This window comes from Dermacentor albipictus, chromosome 1 (genome assembly GCF_038994185.2).
Source record: "Dermacentor albipictus isolate Rhodes 1998 colony chromosome 1, USDA_Dalb.pri_finalv2, whole genome shotgun sequence".
Classification (NCBI taxonomy): Eukaryota; Metazoa; Arthropoda; class Arachnida; order Ixodida; family Ixodidae; genus Dermacentor; species Dermacentor albipictus.
In genome coordinates this window covers 100101753-100119713 of record NC_091821.1, presented here as the reverse complement: position 1 = coordinate 100119713, position 17961 = coordinate 100101753, and the positions used below count along the sequence as shown (strand labels likewise).

The 17961-nt window shown below is 42.1% G+C and overlaps 1 protein-coding gene across 2 annotated transcripts in view; it reads left to right on the top strand.

The window, feature by feature from the left end:
• Positions 1 to 17961, top strand: part of Nmdmc (NAD-dependent methylenetetrahydrofolate dehydrogenase) — a 50058-nt gene that overhangs the window by 13916 nt on the left and 18181 nt on the right. For both annotated transcript variants that reach the window (XM_065437435.2, XM_065437434.2), the window contains 2 exons: positions 420 to 515; positions 10301 to 10519. In XM_065437435.2, the coding sequence (XP_065293507.1) occupies positions 420 to 515; positions 10301 to 10519 (315 nt within the window). The remainder of the gene's footprint in view (positions 1 to 419; positions 516 to 10300; positions 10520 to 17961) is intronic.

Genomic DNA, 17961 nt, shown 5'->3' with positions numbered 1-17961 from the left:
CAATTAACTACATTATTCTCGTATTCTGTTCACCATCCAATTTAAGTTCGTAGCTTATCATTTGTCTTGCTTTTCCCATCAGAGATGCATACAAGAGGTCTTGATTGTTTTATTTACTCTCATGTCGGTAATTGCTTTTTGCTGTTATTTTACACCTTTGTTTCTTTTCTACTTATACAATAAAGTTCTGTCAATAAAACTGCATTGAGTTATGAAAACTTGGGTTAAATAAATGACTCAACATTTCAATAATGTAAGTGCCTGAAAGCACAGGCACCTTTTGGGGCTTTTGAGTACAGTGAAATCGAAAGGCAGGTCAAATAATGGAACTTGCATTACCCCCAACGGTCCTGCAAAGTGTTTTAATCTATATTTTTTAGTGTTAATAATCCTTTAATCCTTTTTCCTTTTTCTTACAGGCATGAGTACTTACGGCAAGCATGTGCTAGTTTGTGGCCGTTCAACAATAGTTGGACTACCTCTTTCCATTATGCTTGGCTCATCAAGAGACTATGGTAGGTATCTGACTTTAATAATCATAGCACAAACACATATGATATTTTAAATCAACTTTCTGGTATCTTAGACAAAGCTATGGGGGTGTAGCTTCATTATACATGTCACTATAGCAAATAGCACCAGTGTTTTGCAGCTGCTTTTTCTTACCTGCTCCCTTAAAAGAAGTGCGTTTCTTTTTGTCACATCTTGTTTGAGCATGAACATGCTATAAATTGGTAATAAATAAAGATTAAGGGGAGTGCTTGAATACCAAAATATACTAATGAAATCAAATATGAATATTACAGAAAAACTACCTTCGAATATTGAATCGAACAAAAGACGTATACATATATTTATATTTTTTCATTTCTAAACACACTGAAATGTTAAGGGCACGTAGAGTTCCATGGGTTAAAAAAAGAAAAGGCTTACACTATTTGATACATATATGTCCTTCAAAACTGGACATCTGAACAACAGAGGAGCTTGTAAATAACAAACTGAAAGGTGATAGTATCTGGTGAATTCAGACAATGGCAATTATGAAATCTGATAATATTGTCAAAATAATAAATTGTGCCACCTAATCGATAAAATGATTCGTAGGCTGGTCAAAGGAGAGACATCGTCATTGAATGAATGGAAATTTTTGAGCAGAAGTGAACTACTTCATGTGTTCATACTGGAGCTGATGTTTTTCCACAGTAACTATAGCTACCTGCAACAGAATCATTCAGGACAGTCATCACATGCATCTGACTTTCTTCCTGTGGACTCTAATAAGTGTTGTTATTTACCCTTATATTTGGACAGATGCAGATATTCTACAACTTCAAATTTGAAGTTATCAAATGAATATAGATTGAATAGTATAGACTGTTCAATTCATATTTGTAATTCTGATTACTTGCACACCTCTAATAAACATAGATAACTACTCAGTATAGAATATATTTGCAATAATTAAGTGTGCTATTATTAATTTATTTGTAACATTCAAGCTGTTAATAATGGGGCATTTTCGTTGACATTCTTAATGGCATGGCATAAAAAAAACCACAAGAAATGATTACGTTTGTTTACAGAGGCATGTTAAAAATACACAAACTTCATTGCCTCTGACTAACTTTTTCTGGCTGCATAGTATTGAACTAGGTGCACATATCAATATTATGCAGTAGCATGCAATGCAGTACCACTTTATGTTATACAATAGCATACAGTGCAGTATTTTGCCATAGACCAAAAATGCTTGGCCTAATATGGGGCCAAAATTTGTAACATTTCATTTAGCGTTCCATTCTTTTTTTTTACCATTCTCTGTACTGACTGGCCAATCCTAGTGATAATAGCAGCGTGGGAGTGGCCTAGCCAATGACCAAGGGTGAAAATAAATGAAGATGAAATAGACTCTTACCATATACAATGCCTGGTCTGAACCTGACTTCGACAGGAGCTTCACAATCTACAGACTGTCTAAAAATATTTAAATATCAGTGAAAGCTCGTTAATTCGAATTTATGGATAATTCGAACTGTACGATTTGGTCCGGCCAAGCTCCACAGAAGTCTATGTATAAAAAAGTCAGTTAATTCGAACGCGAGAAGGTTCCCTCACGGATAATTCGAACTACGCTCGCCTGGCACACAGCCAGAGAAACGTGCCTACTGCCTACACACAAGGCTGTATTGCCTCCGAAACGGAGAGAACGGCGAGAGAAGGCAAAATCTGAAAAAAATCTAACCGGCGCGGGTTCAGCCAGAAGGCAGCGACGGCTGCCGCCTCTCCGTTCTACGTAACCTCCGAGACTTCTTGCCCGTTGCAAATCTCGGAGGCTTTGCAAATCTTGTACAGCTGCTAATGTGCGGAGACGGCACGGCAAGCGCCAAAACACAGCGAATCAAGTACGTCACAGCTGTGCTTGCAATCAAGAACCACCGAATCGGGGCCTTCGCCACCTTCACATGTTCAGCGTCTTTGTCTCGGCAGTCTTCATCGGTTGTGCACCTCTGTTTTCAGCTTAGGAGGTATCGGCCGTCGCAATTCATTGTGATGGTGTTAAGCCTAGGCTAACGTTCGTTTAGGTGGACATCGGTGGTGTGGCACAGTTGGACCCAGAGCTTCGACTTGAAGATGGCGTGTGCCCGCGACACATGCTATCACTTTCTGACACGCCAAATTTCTGACACGCCCTACTGCTTCCAAATAGCAGTGTACTGTTGCTCTCCTTCACTTTTGTTAGTTCGAACTTTCGTTAATTCGAACTGAAGCGGCTTCCCCTTGCGGTTCGAATTAACGAGCTTTTACTGTAACAGAGAATTCACAGTTCGATGCCATGTGCCCCCAACATTATGCACCTGCGTGATATGAGTTTTATAGAAGTATTTTAATCCATGCTAATAGGTGAAAAGTATATTTCGCCACTTAAGCACAGTTTAGTTGCTATAATTTGGCATCATTGCAGCCTATCTTTTTAAAGAACTGCAAGAATGTGTTAAATTGTACTGATTTCAGTTCTTCAGCTCAGCTTATTTTGATATCGCTAGTCTCACTAGTGTCGCTGGCGTTCCATGTATCTGGTACGTTTGAGAACCCAAATTTATTTTTCAGCTGCATGTCTATATCAGTCATGCTTGCATATTCTGCATGTTCCACATGAAATAAGCCTGCTAACCCCTTCCTGTAGCACTGGGGCTGACAGGACACTGGTCTTGCCACACGCCCTGTATGCACACAGAGTTTGTAATGAAAGCCATAGGAGCACAGGTCTTCATATAAACTTCCTTACATGCGCTCTTCACATTATTTCCTTGTATGTGCTAGATAACGTCCCCTCGTCCTCGACGACGACAAACTGATGGTTTCGTTTGACGTTGTGTCTCTGTTTACTTCCATTCCCACTGACATGGCCAAGGAAACGTGTTCTGCTGCACTTGATGCCAATATAGCTTTACCGGAACGGTCGCCATTTGATGTCCCCGGCTTGAAGAGTCTCCTCAATTTTTGCCTGGGCAACACCTACTTATGTTTCGATAAAGCCATCTGCAAGCAAGTCCACGGCACACCAATGGGTGCCTCTGTCTCGGTGACCGCTGCAAATCTGACAAAGGAATGGCTAGAAAGTCGCGCGCTTGCTTCTTTCAGCCCATCGCCAAGAATTTTTCTACACTACGTCAATGATTGTTTTTGCATAATCAAGCGCTGTGCTTTGGAAGCTTTCACCACGCATCTAAACAATCAAGTGGATTCCATTCAGTTCATGGTTGAGATGGACACAGACCGGGAACTGCCTTTTTCAGATGTATGAGTGAAAAGAAGCAATGGTGCACTTTCTTTCAATACTTTCTGAAATCAATCAATCAATCAATCAATCAGACTTTATTTCAAATACATTTGTTGACAGATTTTGTTTGCTGGTCAATCTAAGCACGCACAAAGAGCAGCAATCTAAGCAGCACAAAGAGTGCACACACTGGCTGGTGCCTGAATTGCTTTTCTGTGCACGCTGACGCTCACAAGAGGTCAGTCATTGCCTCCCGGTTGGGTTGTGCGAGCCGTATTTCTACGAAACCTGAAGACCTAAATTCTGACATGCAGACAATCTGGAAACATCTTTCTAGGAGCGGTTACTCCCATGCGTTCATGAATGCTGAGGAACACCATTTGTTCAATCCTTCCCAAGCTGGCCGTGCTCGTCCAAAGAAATGCACTTCCATTCCTTACGTGCCCGGGATAAGCGAGACCTTATCATGCACGTTGCGTAAATATGACATTGAGGTGGCTCACATTCGTGTGCACAAACTGAGGCATGCACTCTTTAGTGGGAAGGTCAAGCTGCCGAAGGAAGCCTTTCCTGGCGTTGTTTACAAGATCCCCTGTGCGGAATGCGATTGCATCTACGTAGGGGAGACGGGCAACTTTAAACAGTGGCTGTGCCAACATCAAAACAATGTGGATAAGAGAAGAGTGGCCTCAAATGCTTTGGCCGTACGCGCAGCCATGACTAAGCACAATATTACATGGATGAAGTCTAGTCTAATTGGTCAGGAAAGAAACTGGAAGTCACGTCTGTACCTGGAGTCTCTTGAGATACAATCAAGAGAACGCACACTCAATTGAAACAAAGGAGCCCTCCCCTTGTCTTAAGCATGGTGCTTGCACCACATGCTAAAACCTATTTCAACAGGCACTTCAACCTTTTTTGCCCCATTGTGAACGAGGCTTCCATATAGAAGCCGGAACGTCTTGTCTTTTAATAAGTTTTACTTGGTCAGTGTACGTCTTTCTTTGCATGTCTCATCCAGACCAGATGGGCTTCCATCGAACTCTCGATTACATGTGCTAGACTACGCATGTGTAAACCTTAGGCATTGGGAAATTCAGCACACCAGAATGAAAAGATGATGCACTGACACGCTATATACGTGCTATGTGTATACTGTGAAACCTTCATATAATCCTAGGTGTCGTCCTGGATTTTAGCACATCAAATTTGTCCATCATATTACATTCAAGTGCCAAAGTTTTTAGTAGTACATATTTTTTTTTTAATATGACAAGAAGTATCTGTAGTGTTTTTCATTCGTGTTATATCTGAACAAATTTCTATTTCACAGCCCCAAAAAATTCACTGATGATTACAACACTCCTTAATGCGAAATCTGAGCGCAACTCTATACGTGTTTTCATTTCATGATATATTGGCTGGAGTGGACAATCTGTCTTGTGTTGCGCGTTGCAAACGGAGCGAAGTGTGATGTGACTGCTTCGCTAATTGGGAGATCATGACAGGCAGCTCGTGGATGACACGTGGGCGTGATTCACAGCAACCACCTCAGACAGACCTTCGCACATACAGCGCGTTGTTTTATTATATGGTAATGTGCGACCCGCTTGCCGCATGCTGTCAGTGAACAGACAACAGCACCCTCCTCTGGCATCATCTCGTAGCGGTCGTCGCTATGGGCACTATGCTTTTCTTCTCATGCTTTTGCCATACCCTCCTCTGCTTTCCACCTGATGGTTCCACTGCACCCTCCTCTTTGCCTTCCTCCTCGCGCTTCTCTGCTCTCCGATTTTTTCAACCCCCCTGCGCTTCGCGTTCGCTCTCATCTTTCGCTGTGCTTGTCCACTTGGTTATGCCTTAGGACAATGTCGAAGCTCGCCCCATGAATGGGCGACCTATGAGCTGCACTCTAAGATGCCCTTCATTTGGATTCATATTATACCTGCAAGATTTTATGGCATTTGTTTTGCTTTCAGCTTTGCTGCCTTATGAGAGGCATAGCAAGCCCTTCCTCAAAAAGGCACGAAGACCCATCGTAAGAAAACAAGAACAATAATTAGCCAATATTTTTTTTGCTGGTATTGTCGCTGCGTAGTGAAAATGAAAGCATAAAAGGAACAATATTTAGTTCTAGCGTTTTATGTCGCAAATGGATTTTGGATTTGTGAACCATGTTAACCTCTAAAGGGAAAAACATATTCTGGCTTTGTAGTTTTTGTATACTTTGTGTGTACTTTATTGTTGGGTGAGACATTAATTGATATTATCTTGTGTTAGTTTTTAAACAGTGGCAGTAGTATTACTTAGTAGTAGTAGTAGCAGTAGTAGTAGTAGTAGTAGTAGTAGTAGTAGTAGTAGTAGTAGTAGTAGTAGTAGTAGTAGTAGTAGTAGTAGTAGCAGTAGCAGCAGCTGTTTATTGCTTTTGTCTTCTCTTGTAGAAAAGGAATGGGGAAGGCAATGGTCATTGTAGTAGTATTGCTTTTCTATGGACACCTGAACTGTTTTGCAGCCATGAAAAAGGTATAAGGTAACAAAGTTAAGAAGGGGGATAGTTAGAATAAAAGAGGTTGTAAAGAAAGGACATAGAAGGACAAATTAAAAATCAGGATGCTGAAAAGTATAATGACAACAAAAAATGTGTAAATAATTGCATGCATTCACGCAACTTGTTCATGTTCACATTAGTTGAGGTGACAATCCTAATTACTAAGACAATAGTCATAACTTTGTCTTTTTTTCAAATATGCCAGAGTTTATTGTTTTGATTTGTTGTTTTTTGCAATAATGTTTTATGGCACTATTTCATTAATATATTGAGAAGCATCCTTTTTTATCATGATGTGGCTCTTTCTAAAATTCTGATGAGGACTTTTTGTGATTTTTTTCCTCTGAGAAATTGCATAAATGTGTCAGCAAAAAAAAATTGCCATTTGTCTGTCAAAAACCTGGGTTGTGAATTTCTTCTGGAACCATTAAGGGGGCTTTTCATTGTCACTGTTTAGTGTTAAGAAGTGGTTTGTAAAGTTTTGGAGGATTTGGCACGAGATAGGTGGCACACTTATAAATTCATCAGCATCAGCCCACAAAAGTGTTAATCACACTAATGCCATAATATCGGCAGCCTGCCAAATCTCAACTATATTGTTTGCTGATATGCCAAGTGTATGAAATCTTTGAGCTTTTTGGGATGCAGATATTTTCACTCAACTTTATGTACAAATCTTTGGACACTGATAAAATGCAGCATGGAGTGGGCTAATAAAATTTTATTTTGCAAAAATTTGCATCCTCTTCATATCTCTGTGCAGTGATTTATTGCCATGAATGAGGGATGATTATATCACTACAATAACAAAAGCAAATATCAGTCATTCTTATAGTGGCAGTCTGATTCTCTGCAGCTGAAGGTGGGCGCATTTCAAAGGTCAGCGCAAAGTGAAAAGTCCAAAGTTCTTTGGAACAAGAAAGGTGCCCCAACAGTTATTGACCTTTGTAAATGTTGTAAAGTGAATGCAAAAACAATGGTTAAGAAAAAAAGATGGATCAATATCTGACACGGTGTTTTCACTTTGCTGGACTGTGCACCTGCTGACAATTATGCAACGGCAATGACTGATTAAGGAACTTATTAGATAGACTATCTTGCTCTGTCTGACCTACTCTAGTTTCGTATTGAAAAATGTAACAAAAGTAAAAAATTGTTAATATAATTTTGAAAGGATTGCTGCAGCAGGGCAGTGTCTCGGTAGCTAGTGCTAACATTTTTTGGGTGTGTGTGTTCTGCTGAAGGGTCTATAAATGATCAGTTCATTGAACTTCATCGTGGATATGAAAAAAAAAAGTTTCATGGCTCTATGTCGTTGCTTTCTTGGTTGAGCAGAGAACTTTTACTGCGACAGAAGTTAAAAGCTTGAAGCGGTTTGCTATGCTGATGCCATCATGACGATGGTCATCATCCTCGTCGTCAGGCTAATAAAAACAAAACTTAGTCCACCGCCACTAAACTTCAGATTCTTGTCCGTGGGGCAATGCACAATTTGGAGCCTGACCCACTAACCACTGCTCAAATAGTAGTTTTTGTGCATGGTAATTTGTTTTGAGTATTCTGTACCACACAGACTCTAAGAATGGTGGTGTCTGTGCATGTATTTTGGAGGCCACAACAGGCATTTACTGTAACAGACAAGGACAACATTGTGCACATCGCAAGGAAATTGTTCTTAAGTAGATGGCAGTGTCCACTGTGAGAACCCTCGTGCTGTCGCAGTAAATAAGTTCAGAGCTGGAGGAATCGCTGAAGTCTCCAAATTTTTTTTTATCACTCCTGTGGATTAGACTGCTTGTTAAAGCACATTTAGTGACCAAAATTATTCCAGTGCCTCATAGCCCATCCATGGCTTTGAGACACACATACCCATCAGTATATGCTATATATTTATGGGTATAACTAATAGGGTGCTGTAAATCTTTTAACAATAAGATGACTATATGAATATAAAATTTTCACAGCAAATGTGTAATGGTTTTAACCTGAGTTCATTTTGTCACTAGTTTGAATACCTTACAATCCAAAAAAATTCCCCTTTTCACCACTTGGCACATGAAAATAACCTCATCATCAGAGAAAGAACTGGCTTTCATAGTCAGTGCACACTGATTTAAATTCTGGGAGACAGTTTCAGTGATAAACATTTATACGGGAAAAAGTGGCCCAAAAGCCTATATAGGGGAGTGATGTAAATAGTATGGAAGAGGGAAAGTGGAAAAGGTTATTGGTGACCGTCAATTCCCACCTTGTGTGCAAAGTGTCAGAGTAACAGCAGTGCGGCATGGGCTCAGTCATCGTTGTTGGGTGTGTTACATTCTTTGGAGGTATTAACGTGTGGCACGAGGTATTTGTGCCTCATGTAGTTGTAGTAGTTAGAACACTTCCGAATGTGTTTAAATGTCAGTCATGTGCCTGCGTGGCATGTCAAGTAGTGACCACAGTTGTAAGGGACTCCTGTAAGTCATTGGCTTCACTGTCAACTTCCATTCTAGTGTTGTTTGGTTCCTCACTGCCATAGCTGTCCAAAGCATTATGGTATGTGCTCTTCTTGTAGCTACGCCTTTGGCGAACATGTCTTCTGTCAGGGTGTAAGCCAGTGCGTGCATTATCATTTAGGACACGGGCATTGTGTAGTAGGTTTGACGGTAGCAGGTGGCCTTTGGTTGAGGTTTGCGTTGCAAGAGCACTTTTGTGCTGTTTGGCCACACTGAAGTGTGCAGCCAGATATGTGCTATTCGGTGTGAGCTGGACAGTAATGTTTGAGACAGAGCACTCTGTTGCCTAATACTCAATTGTCAGCATGCCTATGGCCTTGTTACTAGCACTGCACACAAGTTCTGGTACCCAGTCCGTTCACACTTCCTCAAGTCATGGTCACTGGGGAACCTGCAGCTTTGAATCTTTGTCTCCAAGTGCTGTGCAACACTTGGCATTCCCACAAGTCACTTAAGGATGTTCCTGTTGTCAGCTCATGCAGGCCTTCTATAGCTAGTTCACAAATCTTGTGTGTTCCGTCATGGTGTATCAGTTTTGGCTTCACTTTTGCTTGTGCACCATGTGGCACTTGCATGCCATCTTCCCGATACCACATTGTATATTGTGGAGAAGACTGCACACAGCTCAAGTTGGCCAAAGCAGGCTGGGCTTGTAGTTATGACTGTACTATACATGTAATGCTGGGGTGTGTCGCTACCCCCAGCTTTGCTCACCTAAAGGTCAGATTCCTTGCTACATTTGTAAACACCATGTTCTCTACGCAATCCATATGTGAGGCTCTCCCTTTGCAATATGCTACCGACGTTTCAAACAGATGCTTAAATCAAACCCCTGACACCGCAGGCACAGCAGCATGATGTTCATACAGTACGCAGGCTTCTCTCATGTTAATGCCAAGTGCATTTGAGCACCTCTACAATGAATGTCTCTAGAATGGAATGACCTGTATAGCGAAGAAATAACTCTTTCCCTTTTTTTGTGTGAGCTGTTCGCTGCGCAATCTTTACAATGAAGTGACCTGTATAATAATAATAATAATAATAAATTATAGGGTTTTGCATGCCAAAACCACGATTTGATTATGGATTATGAGGCACGCTGTAGTGGGGGACTCCGGAAACCTGGACCACCTGGGACTCTTTAACATGCACCTAAATCTAAGTACACGGGTGCTTTCGCATTTCGCAATAATCTGTATGTTGTGATATTGAATTGAAACCCTCTGATATTGACGCATGCACAACAGGAAGGTGAAAAAAAAACAAAGTGAAAATCTAGTTGCATATTTCAGTCGCAGAAGAGCAGATGGGCAAATGCGATACATGCACATTTTATTTCCTTTTTCAGCTTCCTGATTGTTCTGAATACTGTTACACTGTCATTACCTCCATGTGCCTTCTTTCTTCACGACTGAAAAATTATAGAGCTGAATGTTTTTTGGGAGACTGATTCTCATTCATCTCATTCAGGCAATGCAACAGTGTCCAGCTGCCATAGCCGTTCCCGTCCATCCGACCTGAAAGCATTGGCCAAGATGGCTGACATTGTGATCACAGCCACTGGTGTGCCAGGGCTTATCACTGCTGATATGATCAAAGATGGAGCCTGTGTGATTGATGTAGGGGTCACAAGGGTGTGGGACGAAGCCTCAGGCAAGACAAAGCTTGTTGGAGATGTTGACTTCACTGGTAATAACATATTTAATTATTTGTAAGACTGCTTTTTCATTGCAAACAATTGGCACTTCCCCTTCTCATGCTGCCACCTGACATGCTGCTTGAGCAGCCATCAAGTTGTACTGTCAACTGGAGTCTTGTTTAGCATACATATCTGGCGTATATCAAAGGAATATAAAGTTGTTGCACTTTAACTGCCCAAAAGCTGGTTTTAAAGCCACGATGCCACTCACCCTGTCAGCATGTTACTCTACTTTCCTAGAAGATAGATAAGCACACTGCACCATCTTGAAAGAGGTTAAGCACCTATAAATAGGGCCCTTGATTTTGGGGTAAAACCCAATAACTCCCAATGTTTGCATGCCGAACAAGTTTTTTTTTTTTTTTTTCAAAATTGGGTCAGACCGAATTTCTCCCCGAAGTCTGCCCTTTCATAAAGGGTAAGAATAAATGCAGGTGTTAAAAACCAGTGAACACTGCCCGCCTTGTGCGAGCAAGTGGCCAACAAATATGATATTAATATTAATCATGTATGTATATGATATATGCTTTCTTTTTCCTTAACCGTTAAGCAAACCTCTGAATATACAATATATTGAGTGCCTACCCATTTTGAGCGAACGGAAGCTTGCTGCCCTGTTATTAGCCACGTTTACATGAACATGACGACGGCACATCGCATCGTGCTTCCCGCATATCGCATACATGCAAATGGCGTTAAGGCAATAGGAAGCAAACACAATGCTGGTGTTACTCTGCATTGCAAATGGTAGCTGTGACATTGAGAGGACATCTGCTGAACTATGTTATGTTCAAAGAAGAGTCGCACAATTTTGTGCTAGTTGGCATTCCATTAATTTTGTTACAAGAGCATATGATGCAATGCAGTAGAACAGGACAATAACAGCCAAAGAAGAAAGGATCAACAGTTATATAATTGACGCAGAAATGCTCAAATTGCATGATAATGTACACTCGGCCACAAAAGTTTACGGGCCACAGGATCTCAAAAAATGTTTCATTCCTGAGCAGCCTGTAGCGGTAGCCAGTAAAACTGTATATGACAATATTATTAGCATTTTCTAGTCGAGGCCTGAAATGCAAATACCAGGCTGCGTTGTGAGGTTGCGGAGATATTCAAGTTTTTCTCAGATTTCATTGTCCATCATTTTTTGTGGCCGGGTGTACATCAACAAGGGCTTAGACTAGGAAAAGCATGTCACCTCTTGCGAAGCATGCCCGTGTTCACTAGTATAATTTTTTACCTAGTTAAACAAAGTGCAGAGAACAAAGTAATGAAACGATCACCAAACATGTCTCTTTTAGTTGTTTTGTTCATGTGGTTTCTTTTAAAAGTATAAATAATTCCTGCCAATGATGATTTGTATAGATGAGTTTGTCACATGACTTACAAGTAGCTTTCTTTGCCACAACAGAAATCACTCCTGTGAGTGATTTCTGTTGTTTAAAGGGGCCCTGAACCACCCCTTGGTCTTGGTAAAATAAAATAGTCCGCGGGTATTATACTCTGCTGTGAACATCTCAGCCAAGTTTTGCTATCGTATGCGGTACGTGGTGCTCGCAAGCTGATCGCGAAGTCACCTTTCTGTCAAACTCTCTCTTTTAAGCAGAAGGCCCTGTCCTCACTCTCTTATAGATGCACTATTTCATCATCGGACGCACTGTTTCGTCATTCCCTTAGACGGCTGCTATTGGCCGATAGCCAACATCAAGCTGCAGTTGGCTACATGGCGTAGATACCGCGACCACTGTGAGGTGCTGCCACAAGTCCACTGGCTAAGCGCACTGCGGCTCACTGAGGACAGCTGCATTTGGCTTATGTTTAGCATATCGTAGGCACCAAAGGCAGAAGTTGTGGTGTCTACGGTAACATCCAAAATGAAATCTGAACTGCGTGCCACGGTGACATTTAGAAGGCGGAGCGTTGTGGGCATGCCCCACTGCGCCTTGGCCTTTGCAGTGCAAGGCATTGAAGAAGGACCGGGAGCACAGCGAAGGCTGTGTTTGCCAGTAACTCCACTTCTGCTGAATGCATTTAAGTACTTTTTGAAGCAAAGTATTTCTGAAATAGCCTAGTTTCACTTCAACTGCCATTCTCCACTTTGATTAAAAGTGGTTTAAGGCCCCTTTAAATATGTTTGCATCAAAAAAAAAGGACCGTTGCTTGTGTTAATCACTTGTGAAAATTGCCATGAAGGCCCTAATTTCAAGCTGCCAGACAGCAAAAACCCGTTTTCTCTCCGGTTTTCTTGTTTAAAGATGACACTCAAATTTTACTCCCTAAATTTAAAAAAAATATAAAGCCCGAAGATGAAGTACCCTACCTATACTAATACCCCTGTCACACTGGACGTTTTAATGTCATTCGAATCGAATAGCATTAGCATAGAATGATATGATTCGACTGCTACAGAGTGATTTAATGCCATTAGAATCGAATGACTTCCGCAATCAAATGAGCTCGAGAAACTCATTCGGCTTTGCACTCAAAGCGAACATATACTTCCTACCCCATAAACAAGGCAAAATGTGACATTGAGCATTCATATTTTGAGAAGCATTAATGTAAAACGGTAATTAATTTTGGCCTGGTTCAAAACATCCGCCATTTTAACTAGAGAAAAGTTGCACAGCAGGCTGTCACAAAATGTTTTTACTTTCCACCTCAGTGGCATCTGGCTGCCATCGCTTTACTAGTCAGCCATACTGTAAACAATCGGGTGTCTGTGTGCATGTGTGTTTTCGCTGTCTGGAATGGCATCTGCATCTATTTCACGATTGAGCCTCTTCCTCTTATTAGTATGCTTTTTTCACAATGCAAAACACGCATAAACTAACCGCTTCACCTTCTGCAACTGAGCGTCGTCGTTCAGGGTTGCCATGTCAGACATATTGTTTGTCTTCAATTTATCGGCTATGGCTACTAAGCTGGCTAAGCCTTGTTTTGGCTTATGGTGGCCCAGACGTTATGGGAGTAGAAGGTTTATATGCGTATTATTTCAGTGAAGCGACACCTCATATTTATATTAAAATAGATAGATCTACTTTTCATACACTCTACACATACCTTGTTCTACTTTTCTCACCAATTTTTTTGCAGTGATCGCCATTGATATCATGACCAAATGACATTAATTTTTCCTCTATAGCACCACCACAGGAAGAATGGCAATTGTTGCACTGAATGTCATTCGAATCTGATGACATTAAAATGTTCATTGTGACAAGGGTATAAAATACCCTGTGGCCATTGCATGGTGCCACCAGTGCTTTAGTGAAAAACACCACCAGTTCATCTATGGCATGTGTAGCAAGCAGAAGTCAAGAGAAGAAGCACAGGGCACAAGGCTTGATTAGCAGTCTTGCCGTGGTTTTAGAAGGCTTGCAGTTAAACGACGTTTTTCACATTAAATAGTAGTAAGGCTGCTACCAACACAACTGACTGAATGTATACAAGATCTAGGTGTGCAAAGGACACACCGAATGTATTGTCAACGAAATATTCATCTCATGAACAAGCGTAACCCTCTATGCCAAGAAGCATGCTCGCCCATTGGGACATGTTCTGTTTGTCTTTTATGGCCATCAGCCATGCCTTGCTCAACACACCTATTCTCCTATTATCTCTGAAGCTAACTGGCATTGGAATCACTTCTTGTTAAGTAGACTGCTTCAGAGTGCTGAGCGCTAACAGCTCCACTTCTATGATGGAAAAGCTCAGGCTATCACTGCTGATATGAAAAAGGATTAAGTTGGTCTGATCAATGTAGGCATTACTAGGGCACGAATGTAAGGGTTATGGTGTTCATAGCAAGAAATGCGCCTCTCTTGAGCCCTTTGCAGACACCTTTGTTTCTTGCGTCTTTCGCATAAGTATTTGTGGTATTGATTTTAAAACATGTAACTGCTTTCAGAAGGGTGGCACAGGTATTGTTGAAGCACAACATTATTTTGATTTCTCACTGTGCATTTATGTTGCCTACTATAAAAGTCTGATTTCATATGACAAGCTTTGATGGCCATTCTGAATGCAAATACAGTTAAACCTTGATATAACAAACTTAAATGTAACGTAATTCTTGATTTAACAAATGATTTACCTTTTTATAACATCTTGGCCATAGAACACCATGTATTTTGAACGTCAACATAACAAAATGTGTTTGTACATGATTTCAATATAACGAAACTTCACTGCCGCTGCAAAAAAATACCAGAGCAATAAATGGAAACTGGCATGGACACAGATGATTCAGTGGTTCAATTACATGCAGCTGCTTGCAGACGCACCTCTCAAATTGCGCGCCGCGTGACAGAGAGTTGCTGCCGAAGTGAAGCAGAGTGATAGCAAGACCCTCTCGCTGTCATGTTCCATATAAAGTTCAAGTGGGATGATATCCTGTTGCACCCCACGTGCCGTATGCTGTGGCTGCAAGGGAACGCGTGTGAGGGGGAGCAGAGAAGGATGCAGGCTTGATGCACACCATCTTTCTGTGCGAGCAGGGAAGGGAGGGGGCGAATGCACAATAGACAGAGGGGACAAGTGAGTACACATCTGCTCCTCTAGGTGGGCTGTGGCTGTGCACAGGTGTCCATGCTGTAGAGTGCATACGTAGTGTTGTCCCACTGCAGGCGACACTATGAGCCGCAGTGCTGGAGTGCATGCAAAAGCTTCACAAGCTTTGCTTCATACCGCCAATGTGAAGATATCGTTGACACGACACAAAACTGTATCTTTGGTCACCAACTCTAGAATTCAACAAAATGAAACATTCTTTCTAGTTATAATTTGTTTTTGTTTTTTCGTTTGCCCGATACCTAGGAAAGTTTTACGGCCCCTTCTGTGCAAGAAAAATCCGTTGGTGACTGTACTTATTTGCGTAAGAGGTTGAATTTCAGCATTACAAAATTTTGATGTAACGAAGCAAAGTGTCAATTTGACCGACTTTGTTACATTGAGGTTTAACTGCACAATTATTACTTCAAATTGCCACTGAAATCAAGACTCAATATGCCTACTCATAAACCAGCTAGCTTCCACGTGCTGCATGTTTTGCACTCGCTATTTGAATTCCCATTGAGGGACAAGCAGCAGGAGAACAGCAATGTAGAGAGGCAAAGCATAGCAAAAAGACATAAGAGACCAGAGAGGCTCTCATAGAATGCATGGTAAAATCATAAGTATAAAGTGGCTGGTAGTGGTTTTGCTTTGCTTCTTGCTTCCAAGAAGCTTTAGCAGATAGAGACATGTAGTGTCATTGTAACTGTCGTGATGACAAGGTTCAAGATCACCTTGCTTGCGAGAGGAACATGCTCAGCACCCAGCTGTATTATTGTCATCTTAGGGGATTCCTGAGCCATGGTCATCATGCCCATGTCCATGGCCAAGGTGGCTCCAGCAATAAATGTGGTGGCTCAATGCCACTCAGTTGCCACATAATTGGTGACCACAGACAACTGAACTAGTGCTCAAGCAATTGTGCCCTCCCCAGCTATACACTCATGGCATCGGCAACTGTGGCTTTATGTCCCCACAGCTCTGTCATTTGGTTTCCTCAAGTGGAGGCACAGCCATATGTCAGTGGCATGTCATCACAGCTTTGGCATTACCAGCTCTTCAAGACAGAGATACTTACCAACGTTTCTTTCTCGGCTTGACTTTTCACTGCCAGATGAAAACATAACTATGGCCCTAAGAATTCCCCCTTCCACTTCCTCAGTGTACCAGTGCACTCTCATTCAGTGGCTCACTCTTTGAAGTAGCCCCTCTATTCTTGTTGTACTCCTCACCATTTGTACGAGGGCAAATCTGAAACTCCTTGCCCCTGTTTTTTTTTAGCCAAATTATGTCTGTAAATGCGAAGTAAGCATATCCATTCCCAGCGGTGGATCTTTCTTGGAACAGCTCACCCTTATTTGCCGGTAGCTTTGTGGCATGGTGCTCCTGTCAGTTGTCGAAGATGGTGGTTGTGCTTCAAACGTCCAGGGCGTACAAGCAAAAAGGCGTGATTCGTTTTTGATGGAGCAAGGGGCTAACGCCCATCAATATCCACAGGGAAATGCACCCACATATGGGGAAAGGTGTCTCGCTTTGAGAAGTGTGCGCTGGTGCTGTTGTGGGTTCGCAAAAACCTGTGAAGACTTGCATGACAATGACCATTTGGGGAGGCCACCTGCGTCGCTGGCTTACAACAGGGGCATCTCAAATTTAGTGCTGCGATGAGACAAATGTCTCAACCGGTGGGGGGGCTATGTGGAAAAATAGTATAATGTACCTAGAATAGTACTTATATTTGTGTGTCTTATTTTGGCTAATAAAAAATAGGGGCAAATACTTTCTGATTTGCACAAGTACCTGGTGAGCACTGTGTCACCGATGCCGAGTCGACTGATGCAGTGATGCCAAAGGAGCCATGATGTGGAGACAACATGACCACCGCGCATTTCTTGTCTCATTCACCTCTGAAAATTAACAACCTTATGCTCCACTGCTACCCCTGTCAAGTCCACATTTGGGCAGCTTGCTATAAATCACTCAGCAATGACGAGCATATGTCAACACCCATGCTTACCACTGTCACTGTATGCACTTGTCCCACTTTCTGTGGCATCTGTGGTGCAAACACTGGATATGCTACAACTGCTAGCAGTGCCTGTGCTAGTGAGATCACAAAGCAACACCATGCTGAGACTGGTCTACTTGCCATGACATCCCCTGCGCATCCATGCTGCATCAGCCTCATTCCCATGCTGTCTTTGCCCTCTAATCCCACTCGCAGTTCACCTCCATTGTCTCAGCTCGCACATCCGAAGGCACTGGCTTGATGTTTGTGCAAGCAGATGCCTCCTCAGCTCACACAAACATGGCACTGGAAACATCTTGCATACCACAGTTACCAGCACCACAGCTTCCTGTTGCTTCACTGGTGCCACCTCCACTGAACCTTTTGCAAACACCTTGTCAGATGCTGCCACCATGCACCTTGGTAGCACGTACCCAAGAGTAATGCTGCATCAATCTTCCCAAGACCCACTAACGTTCTGATACTGGTGCCATGGCTACATTCATTGAACAAGCCCAGTCCAATTATCACAAGCTTACCACCAACAACATACGGCAGCCCGCTTTCTGTCGGGTGTCACAAAGAGGCATGCATTGCCAGATAGCATACGCCAAGTTTACAGCAGCTGCACACAGTATGGCCATCATTTTCCTTGTGCACTCTGAAGCACCAAAGTCACTGCACCTTCATTCACGATCCCACTGCCACTGAGACCTTGTCTGCTGCTTCATTCCCAAGAGCCCGACCTTGGGAGACAATCGCAGGCATTCATAAGCCACACTTATCCTGGCATGGACAGTCCTTATCACATGGACATCAACCCACATTGAAATATAGCTCTTCTAACTGTACATGGGGTTCACAGTGTTG